The 18,752-nt window shown below is 38.7% G+C and overlaps 1 protein-coding gene across 1 annotated transcript; it reads right to left on the reverse strand.

Moving 5' to 3' along the window:
- Nucleotides 1–10,412: 10,412 nt before the first annotated feature.
- Nucleotides 10,413–18,663, reverse strand: LOC140146478 (large ribosomal subunit protein uL23-like). The gene is made up of 5 exons (XM_072168340.1): nucleotides 18,561–18,663; nucleotides 13,990–14,227; nucleotides 13,472–13,648; nucleotides 11,768–11,837; nucleotides 10,413–10,554 (listed from the first exon to the last, which is right to left on the reverse strand). Exons 1-5 carry the CDS (start codon nucleotides 18,583–18,585, stop codon nucleotides 10,540–10,542), a joined length of 525 nt encoding a protein of 174 aa, XP_072024441.1. The 5' UTR covers nucleotides 18,586–18,663; the 3' UTR covers nucleotides 10,413–10,539.
- Nucleotides 18,664–18,752: the final 89 nt, after the last annotated feature.

Here is an 18,752-nt window from a genome sequence, read left to right on the forward strand (position 1 = left end):
ACGCCTTTTTAGGGCGTAATATAAAATGGTAGGCCTACCCAAAATATCTGTGCCAAAAATTGCTTGCCCCTCCCTTTCGACCTGCCAAAAATCGCTTGACCCCCCCCCCCTTTTGACCTGCCAAAAAATGCTTGCCCCCGCCCCTTTTGGCCTGCCCAAAAATCTTTGCCTCCCCCTATAATTCACCACCCCGGGGTAGGCCTACACATAATTATTGCACCACCAAGGGCGAAATCAAGGTTGCAGTCAATTTCTTTTGTATACTAGGCCTATAGCCCTATTTGATATTTTTGGACTTTGCAAAGAAAGTCAAAGCACATTTTTATCACAGTTCACAGCTGTTCACGTACTAGGCCTAGGCCTATGTCAATTTTCAGAATTGTCCGTCAGCACCCGGCGTCAGCAGCTAGGGTTAAAAAAAACCACTTAGGCCAATCAAATCCACCTACCAATCACCATTCATTTCAGAAAAGTGTATTAAAGAACATATTAAAAGTCCGGTGGAACAGTGCCTAATTTAGGCCCTACATAAATCCAAAATGGCCGCTTTAGGGGTGAAATTTCAATTTTGACCAAATGTTGTTAATTAATCATTCCTTTCGTCATAGTTTTCAGGAAAAGTAGGCCTATCAGCCTGCCTATCTCCCTCGATATACCGGTACATTTCTGGAATTATGGAAATGTCAACTCAACTGTTAAAATTTGGGATTCCATGGGAGACAACATTTAAAAAATGCTCTGATTTTGATAAAAAATGGTTTCATATTGCTCCGCTTGCAGAAACATAAAAAAAGAAAGAAAAAAAAAGAACCATAGCAAGATCGAATTCCATTGAGCCCTGTTGACCTTGACCTATTTTGTGATGTTCCTAGGCCTGGTATGTAACAAAACACCCAAACAATGTTTTTTAGCTTCTCAAACTCCAGGACCCCGTGAGGGGCTATACGATATATGGCCCCTGGACTCATATACTTTTGATCAGAAATTGGGAATTTAAAAAAATCTTAGACCCCCCCCCTCGGGGGCCCGGAAGGTCAGGTCTGGTTACGCCACTGGTATAGCTATTGAAGAAGTAGGCCTACGTATTCTGGGTATAGGCCTATTTTGATTATAAATAATGTAGCATATTTATATAGGTATGTACACTGCTGACATGAATTATCGGTATATTGATGAACACAAACATACTGCTACATGGTATTAGTATTATAAATTATTCAGCTATCTATTCTATCTGATGTTGGCATTGATAATTAAGCCATAGGGCATAGGCCTACTGCTGATGCTGTATATAAATACTGAAATGTACAACTTAACAACTCGTACCAAAAATATTATTGCTTTTCCTTATTGGCCTGCCATAAATTGCTTGCCCCCGAGATCTTGGCAGGCCAAAAAATACCCCTCTTATTTTACCCTCCCCCACAGAAAATTTTCAGGGATAAAATGGGATGGCAAAGAGTAGGCCTACAGTGTCTTTAAAATGACTAAAGATTGGACAAATGGGGACGAAAATTTGACTTTACCCCATCCATGGAAATAGCTATTTCCATGCCCCATCACACTAAAATCATATGGCTGCGCTACTGGCTGCTGATTAACCCAAACACAAAAATGTTCTTACGTTTTCTCAAAACGTTTTTATACCGTAATATTTAAATGTCGGGTTATATGAAGATCATGAATAGGCCTACGTTATTAAAACGTTACAATAGAGAGCTTGCGATTTCCGAACGTACATATCATACGCCCGTGCATAGATGCTCGGGCGTTTGATACCTCTCGCAAGCTCTCTATTGTAAAATATTTTGGGCAAATATTTTTGCAAAATATTTTGTCAACTGTTATAACATGCATTCTGTAAGAATGTTTTGCATCATCTTTTCAAAAATGTTTTATGAATGTTATTAAGGTCGACTAGGTATTGTTGGTCGAAGCAAAAAAAACAAAAACAAAAATGAAAAAATAAAATCGATTTTCATTACCCGGTAATCCCGGTATCTGAACTAATATAGGGCCTATTATTGAAAAACAACACTTTGATGTTTTGCAAAAGTTCAATCTACAAATCATACTTTACTGTTTATTGTTGTGAATGAGTTATGTACGTTTTACAAAAGTGTTGTTGTTTCAGTCCCCTTTAAAAAACTCAAGAACCACAAGACCTACAAAAGTATATCTGTGATACTTGAATACTTCTTCACACTCACTCGCTATGAAATGATCAATGCAATTTTTGCCAAAGCACACTACCATTCGCAAGATGCTGTGAATTACCAAATCGCAACAGTTAGTTGTTAACCTTAAAATCGTTTTTATTACCTATAATCTGACATATCAAACATTTTCTGTAAAACGTTGCATGTTTGCTGGGTAGCTAGTTACTGCTGATATTAGTGTTTATAAAATAGCTATCTACTGCTGATATTAGTGTTTATAAAATAGCTATCTATACTGCTGATATTGGCGTTGATGAAGTAACTCTACTGCTGAATAATGTTGATGAAATATCTATCTATGTTTACTGGTGATATCGGTTTTGATTAATTATGTCGATCTACATCTGATATCTATATTGATAGTATTGATAAAGTACCGGATAGCTATCTTTTACTGTGAGCTACCCATTGCTGATATTGGTGTTGATGAAATACCTCTGCTGGCTGCTGATAAGTGTTGATGAAATAGCTATCTACTGGTGCCTATGTGATTGATGAAGTAGTAGCCTACCGTATCTATATACTGCTGACATCTGTATTGAAGTAGCTATCTTCTACTGCTGATATTGGTGTTGATGAAGACTCTCTGCTGCTTATATTAGTGTTGATGAAATAGCTATCTACTGCTGACGGGGCCTTTTATACTGTAGGAGCTATCTACTGCTGAAATGGTGTTGATGGTGTAGCTCTGTTGGCTGATGATAAATGTTTAGTAGGCCTATAGCTATAGTACTACTGATAATAATGGTATTGAACATGTTGAAGTAGCCTATCTATATATACTGCTGACATCTGTATTGATGAAGTAGCTATCTTCTCCCGGGTATCTTCTACTGTACACTGTTGATATTACTAGTGTTTATAATATCTACTGCTGATATTTGTGCTTTTGAAGTATCTCAACTGCTGATTAGTTGACGAAATAGCTATCTACTGCTGACAGGACCTATTGGTTTTGACGTCGGTATCTACCTACTGCTGACTCAACAATCACAACGTTTTCGACATCACTGGCAAAAGGTTAGAAAAGATTGCCAGTTTATGTCGGGTTATATAAAAGGACATGTAAAGGGTATAAAAGGTTTTTTTATAACATTCAACATGTTCAAAAACATTTGTTGATAACCTAATGCCAATATTCTAACAAAATATTATTTAAGTAATTGTATTTTTTTTTCAGTAATGTCCGATAAAAACTTGGCACTTGGATACCTTTAAAAAAATGTCATGCCCATACGACAGTTTTTAGTAATTTGAACTCATATGACCCCTGGGTGACCACGGATGACCTTTCAAAAATATGGCTCTAAATGTTGACTGTACCTACCAAGTTTCATGCCCATACAACAGTTTTCAGTAATTTGACCTCAGATGACCCCGAAATGACCTCCCAAAAATCTTACTCTAACTGTTGACTGTACCCACCAAGTTTCATGCCCATATGAGTTTTTAGTAATTTGACCTCAGATGACCCCGAAAAGACCTTCCAAATTTTGACTCTAAATGTTGCCTACCCACCAAGTTTCATGCCCATACGATAATTTTTAGTAATTTGACCTCAGATGACCCCTGAAATGAACTTCCAAAAATTTGACCCTAAATGTTGACTGTACCCACCAAGTTTCGTTCCCATACGAGTTTTTAGTAATTTGACCTCAGATGACCCCGGATGACCCCAAACCAAAATGACATTCCAAAACTTTAGCTCTAAATGTTGACTGTATCCACCAAGTTTCATACCCATACGGGTTTTTAGTAGTTTGACCTCGGATGACCCCAAAATAGCCTTCCAAAAATTTGACTCTAAATGTTGACTGTACCCACCAAATTTCGTGCCCATACGACAGGGTTCCAAGAATGGATGTAATAAATGATGCAAATGGCATTACACTAACTGAAAGTGACGATATCAAGAAAAGGTGGGTGGAATATAGCACCAAACTGTTTGAGGCACAAGACCAACAAGTGTATACTCGCGATGAAATTATGGAAGCGGAGCCGCCACCACTTCAGAAGTAGAACAGGCAATGGATCAAATGAAGAATGCAAAGTCACCTGGCATTGATGAAATACCAGCAGAGCTATTGAAAGCGACGGGCAAGGAAGGTGTTGACATAATGTGGCGTTTATGCTGTCTCATATATGGAAGGAGCAGGAATGGCCCAAAGACTGGTGCAGAGCTGTATTTGTTCCACTCCCCAAAAGGGTAACTTAGGGAGTGTTCATTAATACTGTGGTAGGGGGGGGGGGGTTTGGGCTGGTCTTCCTCAAAATTTTCGCTCGAAAACTTTTTGACCCCCCCCTCGACGGACCGCTAAACTTTTTGACCCCCGCTTTTGACAGACAACCCCCCCCCCCCCATTATTGTATAACAAACATACTTAATAGTGTTGTTTCCAGTGGTGTGGTATCTGGGACACCGACAATTGTGCATGAAATACAAACACAAGGGAATTTTCATTTTATACTTAATTTAGATTTGTCCCAAATCAGGGTGTTTATCTGATTTTACAGGGATAAATGAAATCGAGGATTTATTTGGAGGTTCATAGGCACATCAGCATGATTTGGATCCGTGACTATTATGATAGTACAAATACACGCGAATCGCGCAACGGCGCAAAAAATTTGGCCATGTTGAAGTTTGAATGGTCATATATTGTTAAAATTGCGGGTAAAATTGGAACTAATTTATGCAAAAAGCTAAAATGGTCAGATATGAGATTAATTTGGTCACGCTAATGTACACAGATATCAGTTTTGGCCCCCAAAGACCGTGGTACCTTGGCCTGTCTCTGTCCTATGGTAAATCTATGTACAAAATAATTTTGCAATGAGAAATAGTAAACTGAAGAGTGCAATTTATGTGCAAAGATATCCAATGTATTCGCGCGCGAAAATTTTGGGTTTTGAACAGGAAAACTTTTTTTGCCCCCCCCCCTTTCCTACCACATAAAACTTTTTGGTCCCCCCCTCTTTTAAGGTCCAAAACTTTTTTGGCCCCCCCTCCCTTTTTACCAGCCCCCCACCAAAGTATTTCTGAACACTCCCTTAAAAGAGTGTTCCAACCATCGCACCATCAGCTTGATATGTCATGCAAGTAAGGTTCTGCTAAAGATCATCATCAGAAGGCTGAAGCTAAAACTAGACCAGGAGATTTCTGAGGAGCAGGCTAGCTTTCGAGAAGGAAGAGGGACTAGAGACCAGATCGTAAACATCAGGAATATTATTGAGAAGTATAAAGATCACAGACTACCACTTTATATGTGCTTCATTGACTACAGCAAGGCCTTTGACTGTGTCAGCCATCCCCAATTGTGGAAAACAATGAGAAGGATGGGATTCCCTGGTCACATTATTGATCTTATTTAGTCAACTATATGAGGACCAGGAATCTGCAGTCAGGACAAGTAATGGAGATACTGAATGGTTCAAGATTGGAAGAAGGCCGAGACATGGCTGCATATTGTCACCAAACCTGTTTAACATTTATTCAGAGGACATCATGAGAGAAGCTTTGGACGGGTTTACAGGTGGAGTCAAATTTGGCGGTAGCAGTATCACAACTCTAAGCTATGCTGATGATACCACCCTAATATGCAGCAGTAGAGAGGAACTGTTGGCCCTTTTGAAATGCATCAAGGAAGCCAGTGAGGAGAAAGGCCTTCTGCTAAATGCCAAGAAGACTAAAGTAATCAAAGTAATGGTTATTGATAGAAATGGAACTGGAGAGGGCTTTGTGATAGATGGTCAAAATATCGAGGAGGTTAAACAATCTGAATACCTGGGTTCAAAGATAGACAACAAAGGTGATAGCACATCCGAGATCAAAAGAAGATTAGCTATGGCAATGACAACAACTCAGAGTATGTCAAAGATCTGGAAGAGTCGTGGTTTATCAATCAACCTCAAGGTACGGTTACTCCGTGCAAGTCTAGTCTTCTCAATTGCTACATACGGGTGCGAATCCTGGGCAATGACAAAGAATGACAGGAAGAAGATAGATGCATTTGAGATGTGGTGCTATAGGAGGCTGTTGGGAGTATCTTGGAAAGACAAGAAGACAAATATCTGGGTCCTGAATAAGATTGGCACAGACTTAAACATCAGAAAGTCCATCATTGAGAGGAAATTGCGCTACTTTGGCCACATTGTAAGAAAGGATGGTGGAGTTGAGAAGCAGATTCTTCAGGGAGCTGTGGAAGGCCATCGTGGATGGGGACGTCCATCAACATCTTGGACAAATGATGTGAAGAACGTTTCATCACACAGAATTTGGCTTTTGATAGAAGTAGATGGCGTACTCTTGTGAAGACCACAGCAGCGCAATCCTGCGCCATCTGACCCAAAGAGAGAGACCCCTGGGTGACCCCAAAATGACCTTCCACAAATTTGGCTCTAAATGTTGACTGTACCCACCAAGTTTCATGCCCATATGGCAGTTTTAGTAATTTGACCTCAGATGACCCCTGGGTGACCTTGGATGACCCTGAAATGAACTTCCAAAATTTGACTCTAATGTTGACTGTCCCCACTAAGTTTCATGCCCATACAGGTTTTTAGTAATTTGACCTCAGTTGACCCCGAAATAGCCTTCCAAAAATTTGACTCTAAAATGTTGACTGTACCCACCAAGTTTCGTGCCCATACGACAGTTTTAGTAATTTGACCTCAGATGACCCTGGTTGACCTGAAATGACCTTCCAAAAATTTGGTTCTAAATGTTGACTGTACCCACCAAGTTTCATGCCCATACGACAGTTTTCAGTAATTTGACCTCAGATGACCCCTGGGTAACCCCGGATAACCTGAAAATCTAATCAGGTCAAGAACCTCTGTACCCCATAAGGATCTCCAGATAATTTGTTCACAGGGTATTTTGCTCGTTTTTCTTCTGCCTTACCCACTTCCTCCCCCGGGTCTCTGGCCCCCATACTGCACTTTCCCCCCATCACGGAGCAGCTCGACACACTTGCCCCTATCACTGTTCAAAATTGCAGCTCGATACGTCAAAGCATGGCGAAATACATAGCCTGAGAGCAACTTAATCCAAATTTCAAGAAAACATGGTGACCTTGAAATTATGTGACACAACTTCATAATGTAAAGACCTTCATACTTCACCTATGGCCCAAGTTTCTTTGCAACAGGATCTGAACTGTTTATCTGAGAGCTTTTAATCAAAGCTTTAACCCAATTGTCACATACATACGGAAAAGTGATTATATAGTCTCCTGCCTTATCAGGTGAGAAAAAAAATGGAACACCAATGTTTTTGTTTGCTAGTGACTCTAAAGTCTAAACACCCTCCTGAACAACATATCCAAAAAGGGCAAAAAAGGGCACAGTGGAAAAAATGTTAATTTGCGTATTTCCAAAAATGGCCGCTAATGCAGGCCTCAAATTTCAAAATTGGGGGAATATGGGTACCGCATTTGTTCCAATAAGCGCCCATGCCCCAATAAGCTTATAAGGGTATTTTCAATTAGCTTACGGGTACGTAAATTCATCTCTAATAAACGCTTGTTAGGAAAAATTAGGTAAACCATATAAAAAATAAATAGTAGTAGATTCGCATGTCAAGATGAACAATTTGCCACCATTTACGCCGAATTCGAAGTTTAAATTTACTGAAAAATGTGTTGTTTTAAATGATCTTCATGCACTAGCTCGCCAACGACCCATAATAGCAGATGGCTATGGCTGCTGTTTTGAACCAAAAAGGTTTTAGTGAAATAACTCTGTACATAGTAACTGTAAAAGCATGCATGGAAGAGTTTGGACTATTCGCTGTCGTAGTGCACGTTAGTAACCATCGGTTACTGCTCCAAGCCTGGGCTCATACACCTTTTCCGAACTTTGATATACCATAGACTTTGTGTTGTGATCATTTCGATCAGTGGTTCGTAACAAAGAAAGCGTGATCCAGTTGACCTAGCAACGGTCATATTCTAACGTGCACTACGACAGCGAATATAACTTGATTACATGTATTTTAGAATTGAGATGTACTGAATATGTGATATGACCTCAAACCAGTGATATTTTTCATATCACATGAACAAACGGGATATTTCATGCAATACGAAAAATATCACTGGTTTGAGGTCGTATCACATATTCAGTATACATGAATTTAATAAATAAATAACACATGCACACCTCAATTCTAAAATACATGTAAATCAAGTTATACTCCACACTCTTCAATGAAATGTCATTATTCATGTCTACTGAATGATAGAAGTCCAACCTCCCTTTTCTGAAATATTTTATATGCATCTCTATTATCCGGACATGTGATCTTCATAGAGAGCTTCATTTATGTACTGAAGCATTTAGAAGGATTAACTTGGGCAAACAGCACTCAAATACCATCTTTCGGTGTTATTACCCCATTTTATTTCGTCTCAAAGACTCTCAATGTTAAAGCAATAATGTGTGACAGGGTCAGAAATTCGGCGAGAATCCATTCTCGCAAAGATTCTCGTCAACAAAAATGCAAGAATCTAAATGGATTCTCGTAATATTTCAATTTATCATACAAAGTTATATGGCGAGAATCCATGGATTCTTGCAAAATTCCACTGGGAGAATCCTTTCTCGCACTTGGTTGCGAATTTCTGACCCTGTGTGATTTGCATAAAGAATAGATTCCTATTTAAATCTTTGTTTTCACTGATCGCATTGTCCCCTTTTAATTTTGAGCCAACAAATGAGGTATAACGAAGAAAATTGCAATTTCATTCCAGCGTCTACAATGCATGTATTATGCTCACCGATCGTATTACATGTAATACTGCACAAAACATCGCGCTCGACATGTGCGCTCGACGTGTGTACACATAAGCTGACATCCATGGGACATGTTAGCAAGCACTCGATCGATGAACTCTGAATAAAAACCGGGTATCCCTGGTTTTAATATAAAAAGTTAAATTTTACTATAAAAGCACTTCTGGCTTAGGGCGTGATCACATCAGGCACTTTTGACGTAGGGACGTGGAGTCGACCCTACATCGAAACCACTTCCCAGTGTAGTGTGAACACAAAGTAAGTGGATTCGACCCTACATCAACAATGTGGATCGAAACTACCTGGTTGAGGTAGTTTCGACCCTAGGAGGTGGGTTAAATTTAAGTAATGTGAACACGATAATGTGGAGTCGATCCACATATACCGGAAGTGGCTGTGGTCGATGCGGGCGAAATGGTGAAGCGTCAATGGAACAAAAGCGAACTGAAGACGTCACCAATCAATCGATATTGGGGTCCAGCATTCGAGTCATCCGCACCCAAACGCAATTACCTTTGCAAGCGCGCGATCAACTTTGCGCCACGCTGGGCGTCCTGCAGCGGAATTGCCAGCTCGCAGTACTGCTGGGTAGTTCTTCACGGTGTAAAAAGTAAACAAAATTGTGAAACAAAATAAAGATTGAATTTTAAATAGCATCGCTGTTTTTCCGTATATAGGCCTATCTTTTTGTATTTTATGGCATCAAAACAAACTGGAACAAAGGTAACTAGTATACAGTTCCCGTTTAAACAATTATTTTATGGAAGCTAAAGTGAAATATGACAAAACAGAGGAGAAAATACGCTGTATTTGGTATTTTTACACCGTGGACACGTGAGAAGCGCACATGTTGTTTGTTTACATCTCAGACCCCAATATCGATAGGTGACATCATCAGAAAAAGGTCTATAATAAATCGCTTCTGAGGTGATGGCTTTACGAAATTTGGTATCTATGCTGCGTGGTACTACATGTGAGTCGTTCTACATGTAACATCCGGGTATGTGGATTCGCTCCACTTACGTCATAACCCACTTTCGATGTAGATTAGCTTGCTAGTGTGAACGCGAACTCAATGTGGATTCGATGTGGATCGACACCACTTCACTACCTAGGTACGAACCCACATTGTGTAATGTGAACACGCCCTTAGTCTTTTACGTGGTATTTTAGTACACCACTGGGCATTTATAATTACGGTATGCGAAAAGTAGAAATCCGAGTCAAATTGAGGGCGTTGCTGTGAAGCAAATCACACATGGCTTTAAGCATTGAATGCAAAACTACATATAATTCGCTTATAGATCCAGATTTTTTTATCCGGCCAATGCTTGGTCCCATCATGGTCGGATAAGAGAGGTTGGAGTGTAATTACGCTGAAGAAATACTCTGGACACATTGTGTTTTGGTCGTGCTCTTGTGGCAAATGTTTTATTTATTTGTACATACTGAGATTAACCAAATAAATACATGATGACAACAATGTTAGCAATGAGTAGTATCCTGTTCATCCGTCTGACTCCATTTATATGATTCCAATCTGAAATGTATGAAAAGAAACAGAAAACACAAACTTAATAACTGAAGATTTGGCCATTGGCTGTTTTCTTTAAGTCTCATCTCTTTAGTCTGGAGCAGTGTTCGAAATATGCCTCAAAAAGTTACAGGCCAGCCAGGCTTGACCTTAAAAAGTTACCGGCCAGCCGGGCCGGCAACTAGATGCCAGTCAGAAAAGTTACCGGCCAGGCCAAAAAGTTACAGGCCAATGGCCGGCTGACCGGCCCTATTTCGAACGCTGGTCTGGAGCAGGGTTCCCACTAGGTCCAAATATTGTGTTGGACCCCATAATCTGCAAAATTTTATAACTACTTGTATGGGGTCCCAAACAAAATTTTTTGGGTTTTTAAGACACATATTCTTACGTATGTTAGTCTCAAATAATGGGGTCCAGGTGGACCCCAATTTTCAAAATTTGAAAAATATGGAGTCCATCATAATGATTTTCCTGTGATAAAACACCCCAAAACTTGGTGTAGCGGGAACCCTGGTCTGGAGTGGCAAGTTTTCCTTTTCCTAAGAGGCCAAACTCCTTTTGATACACATAACACACGTTGGGGTCATTTTTGGAAATTTATACCGAAATGAAGGCGTTTACGAAATGTGTGCGTAATCCCCAAGGCACACCACTGCTATTCTCATCTTGTACAGATCGTAAGATAAACCGACATACTGTGAACTTGGGAATTGTTACTTGCCAGTCAGGATGACTTGGAATTGATTAACGACCAACTTGGTACAAGCTTCCCATGTAATTGACTTCTGCAGGACAAACCCAGGATCCACAGAGATACTGTACTTTGAATTGGGGAGGCAAATATTTAGAATCAGTCTGACCCCCAAGTAAAAGGCAGTATCTGCTAGCAGGGTTTTAGCTAGAAATTGAGGGTTGCCCGTCATTTGAATAAAATTGCCTGTCCTAATTTGACCTTTAAAACATTTACCAGACATCTATAGCCCATTGGGGGATCAGAGTTCAAATATGTGCTGATATGGCCTTGTTCTACAAATTGGGTCTACTAAAAATGTCAATTAGCTTCTCAACACATAAAATTTATAATATAGCATCTGTCAAAGGCATTAATTTTCCCCGTCCCAGGAGCAAACTGGCCGTCTAAAATGACGGCCAGACGGGTGGCTAGCTAAGACCCTGTCTGCTAGCAATAAGTATTACACTGCAGCATACTGTAACTCACCTTGTTTGCTACATCTAGCGCATCATAGTCTGCTGCCAGCCTGACGTAGGCTTTCTTCTGTCCATCAGGCCTGTAAGAAGAGAGGTAATATAGAAGAGTGTGTGTCAATATAAGTAGTACTGGGTTATACACTTATACAACCAACCATGATGTGTCAGATTCCTTAGGGCCCAAGCTTATTTGATGCAGGATGATCTCCTGAGCATTTTGACACCTTTTTTTTACTGAAACCAGCGAAAAACTTATTTGGAATGGGGAGAGGTCTGAAAATTGTCATTTTGCATCAAAAAATGTTATTCTAATGCCTTATTCTATTGACATTGGTGTTGTTTCATATGTTATTGGTGCCAAAGAATCCATTTTTGAAAGTTGCATAAAATTCCGAGCATCCGTATCCTTGGAAACTACCGTTTTATGTCAAAATTAAGGTATGAGGGCGCTTTGCTCTTAGCACACTCTTTCCACTGTAAATTTTAGTGTCGTAACTATGAAGATAATCATAAGTGGCACCTGATCAAGAAATTTGAAAAAAACAAAAAAACAAAAAAAAAGCGGTGCCACGGTCAGCGAAAAAAAGCTGAGCGCCAAATTTCTTGTGGAGGTTCCACCTATGATGATCTTAATTAGCCACTTGCACGGTTCCGCCATTATGCACTATGTGCGGGAGAGCCTCGAACTGGCAGCATACATGAATGGGAATTGAACCAGTCATATAACATTCTGTGTAAGGTTACGTAATTCTTCCTTTCATGTATGCTGCCAGTTCGAGGCTCTCCCGCATATAGTGCATAATGTATGAACCGCAAGTGGCTTAATAGTTATGTCAACAAAATTTTCTAAGAACATGGATGCTCCAAATCTTATACAACTTTAAAAAATGGATCCGTTGGCACCAATAACATATAAAACAACACCTATATCAATAGAATAAGGCATAAAATAATATTTTTGATGAAAAATTACAATTTTCAGACTCCCCTGTCCGAATAAGTTTTTTGGCCGGCACCTTCTCATTTTTTGGCCGATTTCAGTAAAAAGGGTGTCAGGAGATCATCCAGCATCAAATAAGCTTGAGCCCTAAGGAATCTGACACATCACCCTTTTTTTACCCCTCTATAACCAACCCCTAATAATAAGCAGGAACAAGGGGGTAATTTAGTCGCTGCTCAGCCTTTTTCGAGGGCACTCATTTTCAGAGCCAGCGAGCAAAGGGCACTATGTATAGCATGTCGATGCTGGCTATAGGCCTACTAACAGTGATACATTGGATGATTGGACCGACAACTGCACCATTGCTAAGTCTACTACGGTTAACAGTGGTATGGCCTAAAATGAGTGAATTTTGATGCCCGTCTGGTTCTCAATCAAACTTCACTATGTTGACAACTAAAATGAACTTCCTTTTGAAAACTGCACATGGTTCTTACATTACAAAACTTGACCTTCAGAAAGGCACACATGTCAAGTTTTGTAAAGTTTCCCCTGGTTTTTAAGGCCTTATTTTGAACCCTGGGGTCAAATTGATTTTGATGTCATTTGATGTGATGTATCATTTCATGGACAGAAATTTCCCTGCAAGGAGATTCCCGAATTTCCCACACCCCAACTAGGTTTGTGGTCTTTGACCACAATTTGGGACTCGTTTTTCTTTCTCTCAAAACTCTGAAACCATGTGGTCTATTGAAAATCTGCAGTTTCCATTACCTGATGAGTGTGTTGACCTTTGACACATCAATGTCGTACAGCTTCTTCACAGCAGTCTTGATCTGGAATTTGTTGGCTTTGAGAGCGACAATGAAAACCAGGGTGTTGTTCTCTTCGATCTTCTTCATGGCGCTTTCTGTCGTCAATGGGAATTTGATGATTGCAAACTGGTCAAGTCTGAAATCAAAGAGTTTTGAGACATATTTGCATCACAAGATTTTTTTAAATTATGATCAAGAATTTCCGACATTGCTGTCAAAATTGATGGAACTCGTTTGACTTACTTACATACTCCCCCATTCTCCCAGTTCAATATTGCAACCGGTTGATTTGGACATGCCCCTAGAGACATGCAACATCATTCATTTGGGGGAGGAGTGTTGTAGTATACTAGTTCAATTGCTTCAAAGTTCAAGGAGCGGGCTCGGATTTCACACCAAAAAGAGTTATATACTGATATTGTAGAATGTCTAATGTTCAGAAATACGGTTTCAAAACAGTTAAGCTTAAAAACCTACCTTGGTGTTCTTGGTACACTCTTGCGTGGGTATCTTGGCATACGTGGCAATTTCAGTGTCTTGGGACGTCGGAACTGGACCTTGGTTCGGATCTTACGCTTGCGTATGGCACGAGGCCCCTTTGACACTGCCTTCTTGGCCTTCAGGGCATCCTTCTTGGCTTCGGCTTTTGCCCGGGCTTCTACTTTGGCAGCGGACTCACGCTTAGCTGGGCCTTTCTTGCCCGCTTTTCTTTGAGCTGAAATAAAAGAACATAATAGGAAATGCTTGTAACCAACTATAATTGATTCACAGGCGAGATTGAACTCAAAAGTTACAAAGGTATCTTTTGAATCAGAATCACCCCCACAAGATTCTTATGTTGAAGCTAAATAATTTGAGACCTTTTTCCCTTCAATCAGAAAATTTAGAAAATCCAACCAAGGCCAAAATAAAATTAATTCATGTTTCCGGAAACCTGCCCGGCCCTGTTTTTTTGGTTCCGCAAAAAATATTTTATGCCATTTTTTTTCAATAGCCATCCATGTTTAAATTTGTGAAGTTGTTGGAAATCATATTAATTTTATTTTCTCCAGGACTTTATGCCATTAAGAAATAAAGTTGAATTTAAATAGATAAATACTTGATGGAAAATACTTTTTGCTTTACATTTTTATCGTTAAAAAGAAACAATATAATTTTATCGTTTAAAAGAAACATGTCGCGGTACCGGTAATATTGCCCCTGGTATTGATATGTAGGCCTACATTATTTTTGTATGAAAACATGACTTTACCATTCTTTCGATGGTATGAGGCGATGAAAGAGAATCAAAGCAATGTACGTATATTCCTAGTAGGGGCCAAGAAAGATCTACATGTAAGTTTGTATGACCTCTTAGGCCCTTCACAAATTGATTTTGAGTTTATCGTTTCCCACCCGCATCCAAAATTAAGAACATTTGGCAAAATATTTAATTACCGTATATTGATTTTTATTTGACATTTTTCTTTGATAAATGACATTAAGGGGTACTACACCCCTGCCCAATTTTTGCCTATTTTGCATTTTTCTCAAAAATTATAGTGCATTGGGGACAAGTAAGATATGTATATTATAGGGGCAAGGACTACAACTACTGCACTGGAAATTTTATTTCAGCACAGACAACCGTTATGGAGTTACACTAAAAATGAGGAAAACCAATATTTGATCAATAAATCAATAACTACCGGTACCTACTTTGAGTTGCTGAATTTCAGTACAGTAGTTGTAGTCCTTGCCCCTATAATATACATAGGCCCAGGGTTCCCGTTAAGGGTTTTAAAATGTGCGTCATGTGTGACGCAAGTTTGCTGACAAGATTGAAAAAACATGCGTCCAGACAGATTTTTGTGCGTCCATCTGAAATTCACGATCAATCATACCGGGAAAGCATAGCGGCAACCCCTCGTTGCTAACACACGTACCCCGGGTCTACCTCATCAAATGTTGATTGTTAAAATAAAATTTTCGCCGTGATATTCCACCTCCAGTCGCAATGATAATTTTTCTCATTTCTGCATCAGTTTTTGTCCGAAACATGGTCAGAAACAGCTGCAAAAACATGCATAAAGTCTGTCAATCTTTAGCAAATTTTCGTACTTTTACTTCCGGGTTTTACTTTTACTTGATCCACGTGTTGTTGATGATGCTATAAAAGCTAAAACACGCGCTGCCACAAATAATACAAAAAAGGTTATCATTTGGATGTTGTCTTTAAAATTGCTTTTATTCATCGTAACAATAATACTAATAAAGGAAACGTAGATTATTTATGAAAAAATAAACTTAAAATATTAAAAACTGAATATTGTCAGGTTGTGATAAATAACTAAATAAACATTAACTGCACGTCGTCAGTTCAGCATGCATTGTAAACAAACAATTGCATCAATTGGGACTTTCCCCATCAAACAGCAATCGCGACGGAAAGCATGCAAAAAGTGCACGATTTCCTGACGTTGCATTTACAAATATTGCAGAATTTACTTCAATTCTTAGCAGGTTGGTCAAAATTTTGGGGCTTTTATTATCGTAAAAATAAAACAATTTCTTATTTTTATCATCAATTAATGATTAAATTTGAAGTTTTGTCTCGTCCACATGGACGCAAAATACTTGATTAGCCATGTGAACTTGCGTCCAAATTTGTAAAATATGCGTCTGGACGCAATGACGCACACTAACGGGAAGCCTGCATAGGCCTATGGTCGCATGTCATGAATTGGTCATCTTTTGTGTAACATGATGTAAAATGAGAAAAATATCACCAATTTTGATTCAAATCAACACAACTTTTAATGAATACATTTTAGACCATTATAAGTATATATTTCTGGAAAGCTTATATTACAAGGATGCCAAATCAACAAAGCATAACATCATAATACAGGGTGGGTGAGAAATATACAGGGTGGAACAACAACAAAATTAGCATCTTTCTTGTCATGGTGAACCCCATATTTTTCCTTTTCTGAAAGCTATGTAGTTCAAAATAAATATGGATTCAGAAAGACATTGCATGGGTCCTTCAAATAAATTAGGAAGAAAGAGTTTAGTATCCCTTGTGTTAAACATACAGGGTGGTCAAAAATTGTAAAATAATTTAACAATTTTTATGACATTTTTCAATCAAAACTTTTTTCCTCCATTTCTGGTACTAAAACTAATAGCATAATTGAATTCCTCATCAAATTTCCTTAAAAATATGTGTTCTTTTGAATAAGCAGGGTGACTCGGGCAAGAGATAGTATGCACACTTTGTACAGTAACATATAGGGAAAACTGTCTTAATTAGCATAAAATTAGGCAATTAATTGGTTACATCTTTTGTTACAGTTGATGTACTATGAGGTAGATCTACAATCCAGGGTGATATATGTGCAATTTGAGGTCCATGCTAGTTGTACTTTTCAAGATACAAAGGTTTGAAGTTTGCCATATTTTCACAATTTTGTGTATAACCCTATGGGGCTCTCCCGAACCGGCTCTCCCGAACCGGCTGCTCCATTGACACATCTTACATATTGAGGTATAAATCTCAAAGTACTTGTCCAATTGACCTGTGGTTTTTTGTATTTGAATAAGAACATAATTATCTACAAAATGACACCAAACTTTCTACAATAGGTATTATACTTTTAGAATAAACCTAACTTGAAGTGTGAAGAAAGCGTTTTCAAGTTACAGCTGCTCCATTTTGGGTGACCTATTTGTGAAGCTTTGTGACATGTGACCATATCTTACTTGTCACCAATGTGCTATAATTTTTGAGAAAATGCAAAAATAAGCACAAAATTGGCCAGGGGTGTAGTACCCCCTTAACACATACATTTTCAGTAAAATCTGACGCGAACTGGTTCGCTTAAAGGTTTTGGCTGGATTAAGACTAGGAGAACCATTAGGATCGCGCAAGCTTCCAAGTCTCAGATTACTTGTTGTGTTATATTTTACCTTTCTTTACTGCAAAGGAAATGTGATTTAATTATCACATTAATCCAATTAGAATATAATTCAGAAATGTTGGGAAAAAATGCAGTTTTCTTCATTCTAGCTGTCAATTTATTGTACGATCACTAACGGAAAGCCATGGCCCATGCATGCATGCAATTTCTAGATGTTTAGGCCTAAAAATGTTGTAAAATATACCGTATGAATGAACTTAACTTGTGACATCACAATCAATCTTGCAATTGCACCATTGGCACTGTACAAATAATTAAGAGAACACACCAGGTACCACCACCATGATGATCAATTGCAGTTGGGAAACCACCAACCAACAGTACACACAGAGGCAGAGCTGCTCACATTACAACCCCATGCACTGAACTGACCAATCAGGTGCATGGATTTTCAAGAAAATTTGTTCTGGACTATGAAAAATGCTCATGCATATTACGTTTGTCCATCAACATTTGACTGTCTCCACTTGTAGTACTTCCTACACAAGTAGCTTGAATAAACCTTAAACTTCCTAAGTCCCCTAAGAAAAACTTTGAAAATCTCAGTCTCCGAAAAACTTGTAATTTTTTACAAAAAGGCCTTGAAATTTGAGTAATGTTGGTTCCACTTACATCAGTTACATGTGTTTCAATGGGATGTAATTTGAGCTGGTGATGTCATTTTGCATTGGGTTTAATGAGCTGTGCCTGGTCTTGATTCATTTGCATGATAAGTTGAATTTGTACAGAAGTTTGCTTGTGGACATGTCACATGCGACCACAAATAAAGTTATTATTATTTACTTAAAAATGTAATTCGAGTACTCCCGGGTGATAATATGAAGCTGGATCACGTGCACGAGGACGAGGTGTCACGAATGGCCGCAATGCATAAATGCAACCCTGCAAAATTCTGCAACCCAATCAATCATGCAATTCCAATCGTCGGTGACACAAACTTGTACATTTTTATCTCTCAGTAATATCATAAGAAAATGGAACAAATAAAAACTTTGAAATATGTAATTTTATACAAATTATTTTATGGGATGAAAAAAAAGAAAGGAAAGGTCAACAAAACGACTTTTTTTTCGCCACGCTCGTTACCTTCTACTCTGGCTTTGGGGCCCATGTTGGAAAAAGAGACCGGATGTTGGACGGGTTTCTCCCAGCAACCCTTGACCTTAATTCTTTATATACTATTTTAAAATAATCTTACTGAATGATTTTTATGCAAAATAAAATAATTAAATTGTTCAAAAATAACTCCGTGTTTAATGATACTTTTTATACACTTTT

This window comes from Amphiura filiformis, chromosome 2 (assembly GCF_039555335.1).
Source record: "Amphiura filiformis chromosome 2, Afil_fr2py, whole genome shotgun sequence".
In the NCBI taxonomy this organism is placed as follows: domain Eukaryota; kingdom Metazoa; phylum Echinodermata; class Ophiuroidea; order Amphilepidida; family Amphiuridae; genus Amphiura; species Amphiura filiformis.

What these genes read in the sequence shown, in the direction of transcription:
- LOC140146478 (XM_072168340.1), bottom strand. Translation starts at nt 18,585, where the DNA reads ATGGGCCCCAAAGCCAGAGTAGAAG. An exon ending in AGTGTACCAAGAACACCAAG is followed by an intron (nt 13,649 to 13,989) that starts GTAGGTTTTTAA and finishes CTTTGATTTCAG; the next exon opens with ACTTGACCAGTTTGCAATCA. An exon ending in AAGGTCAACACACTCATCAG is followed by an intron (nt 11,838 to 13,471) that starts GTAATGGAAACT and finishes CTCTTCTTACAG; the next exon opens with GCCTGATGGACAGAAGAAAG.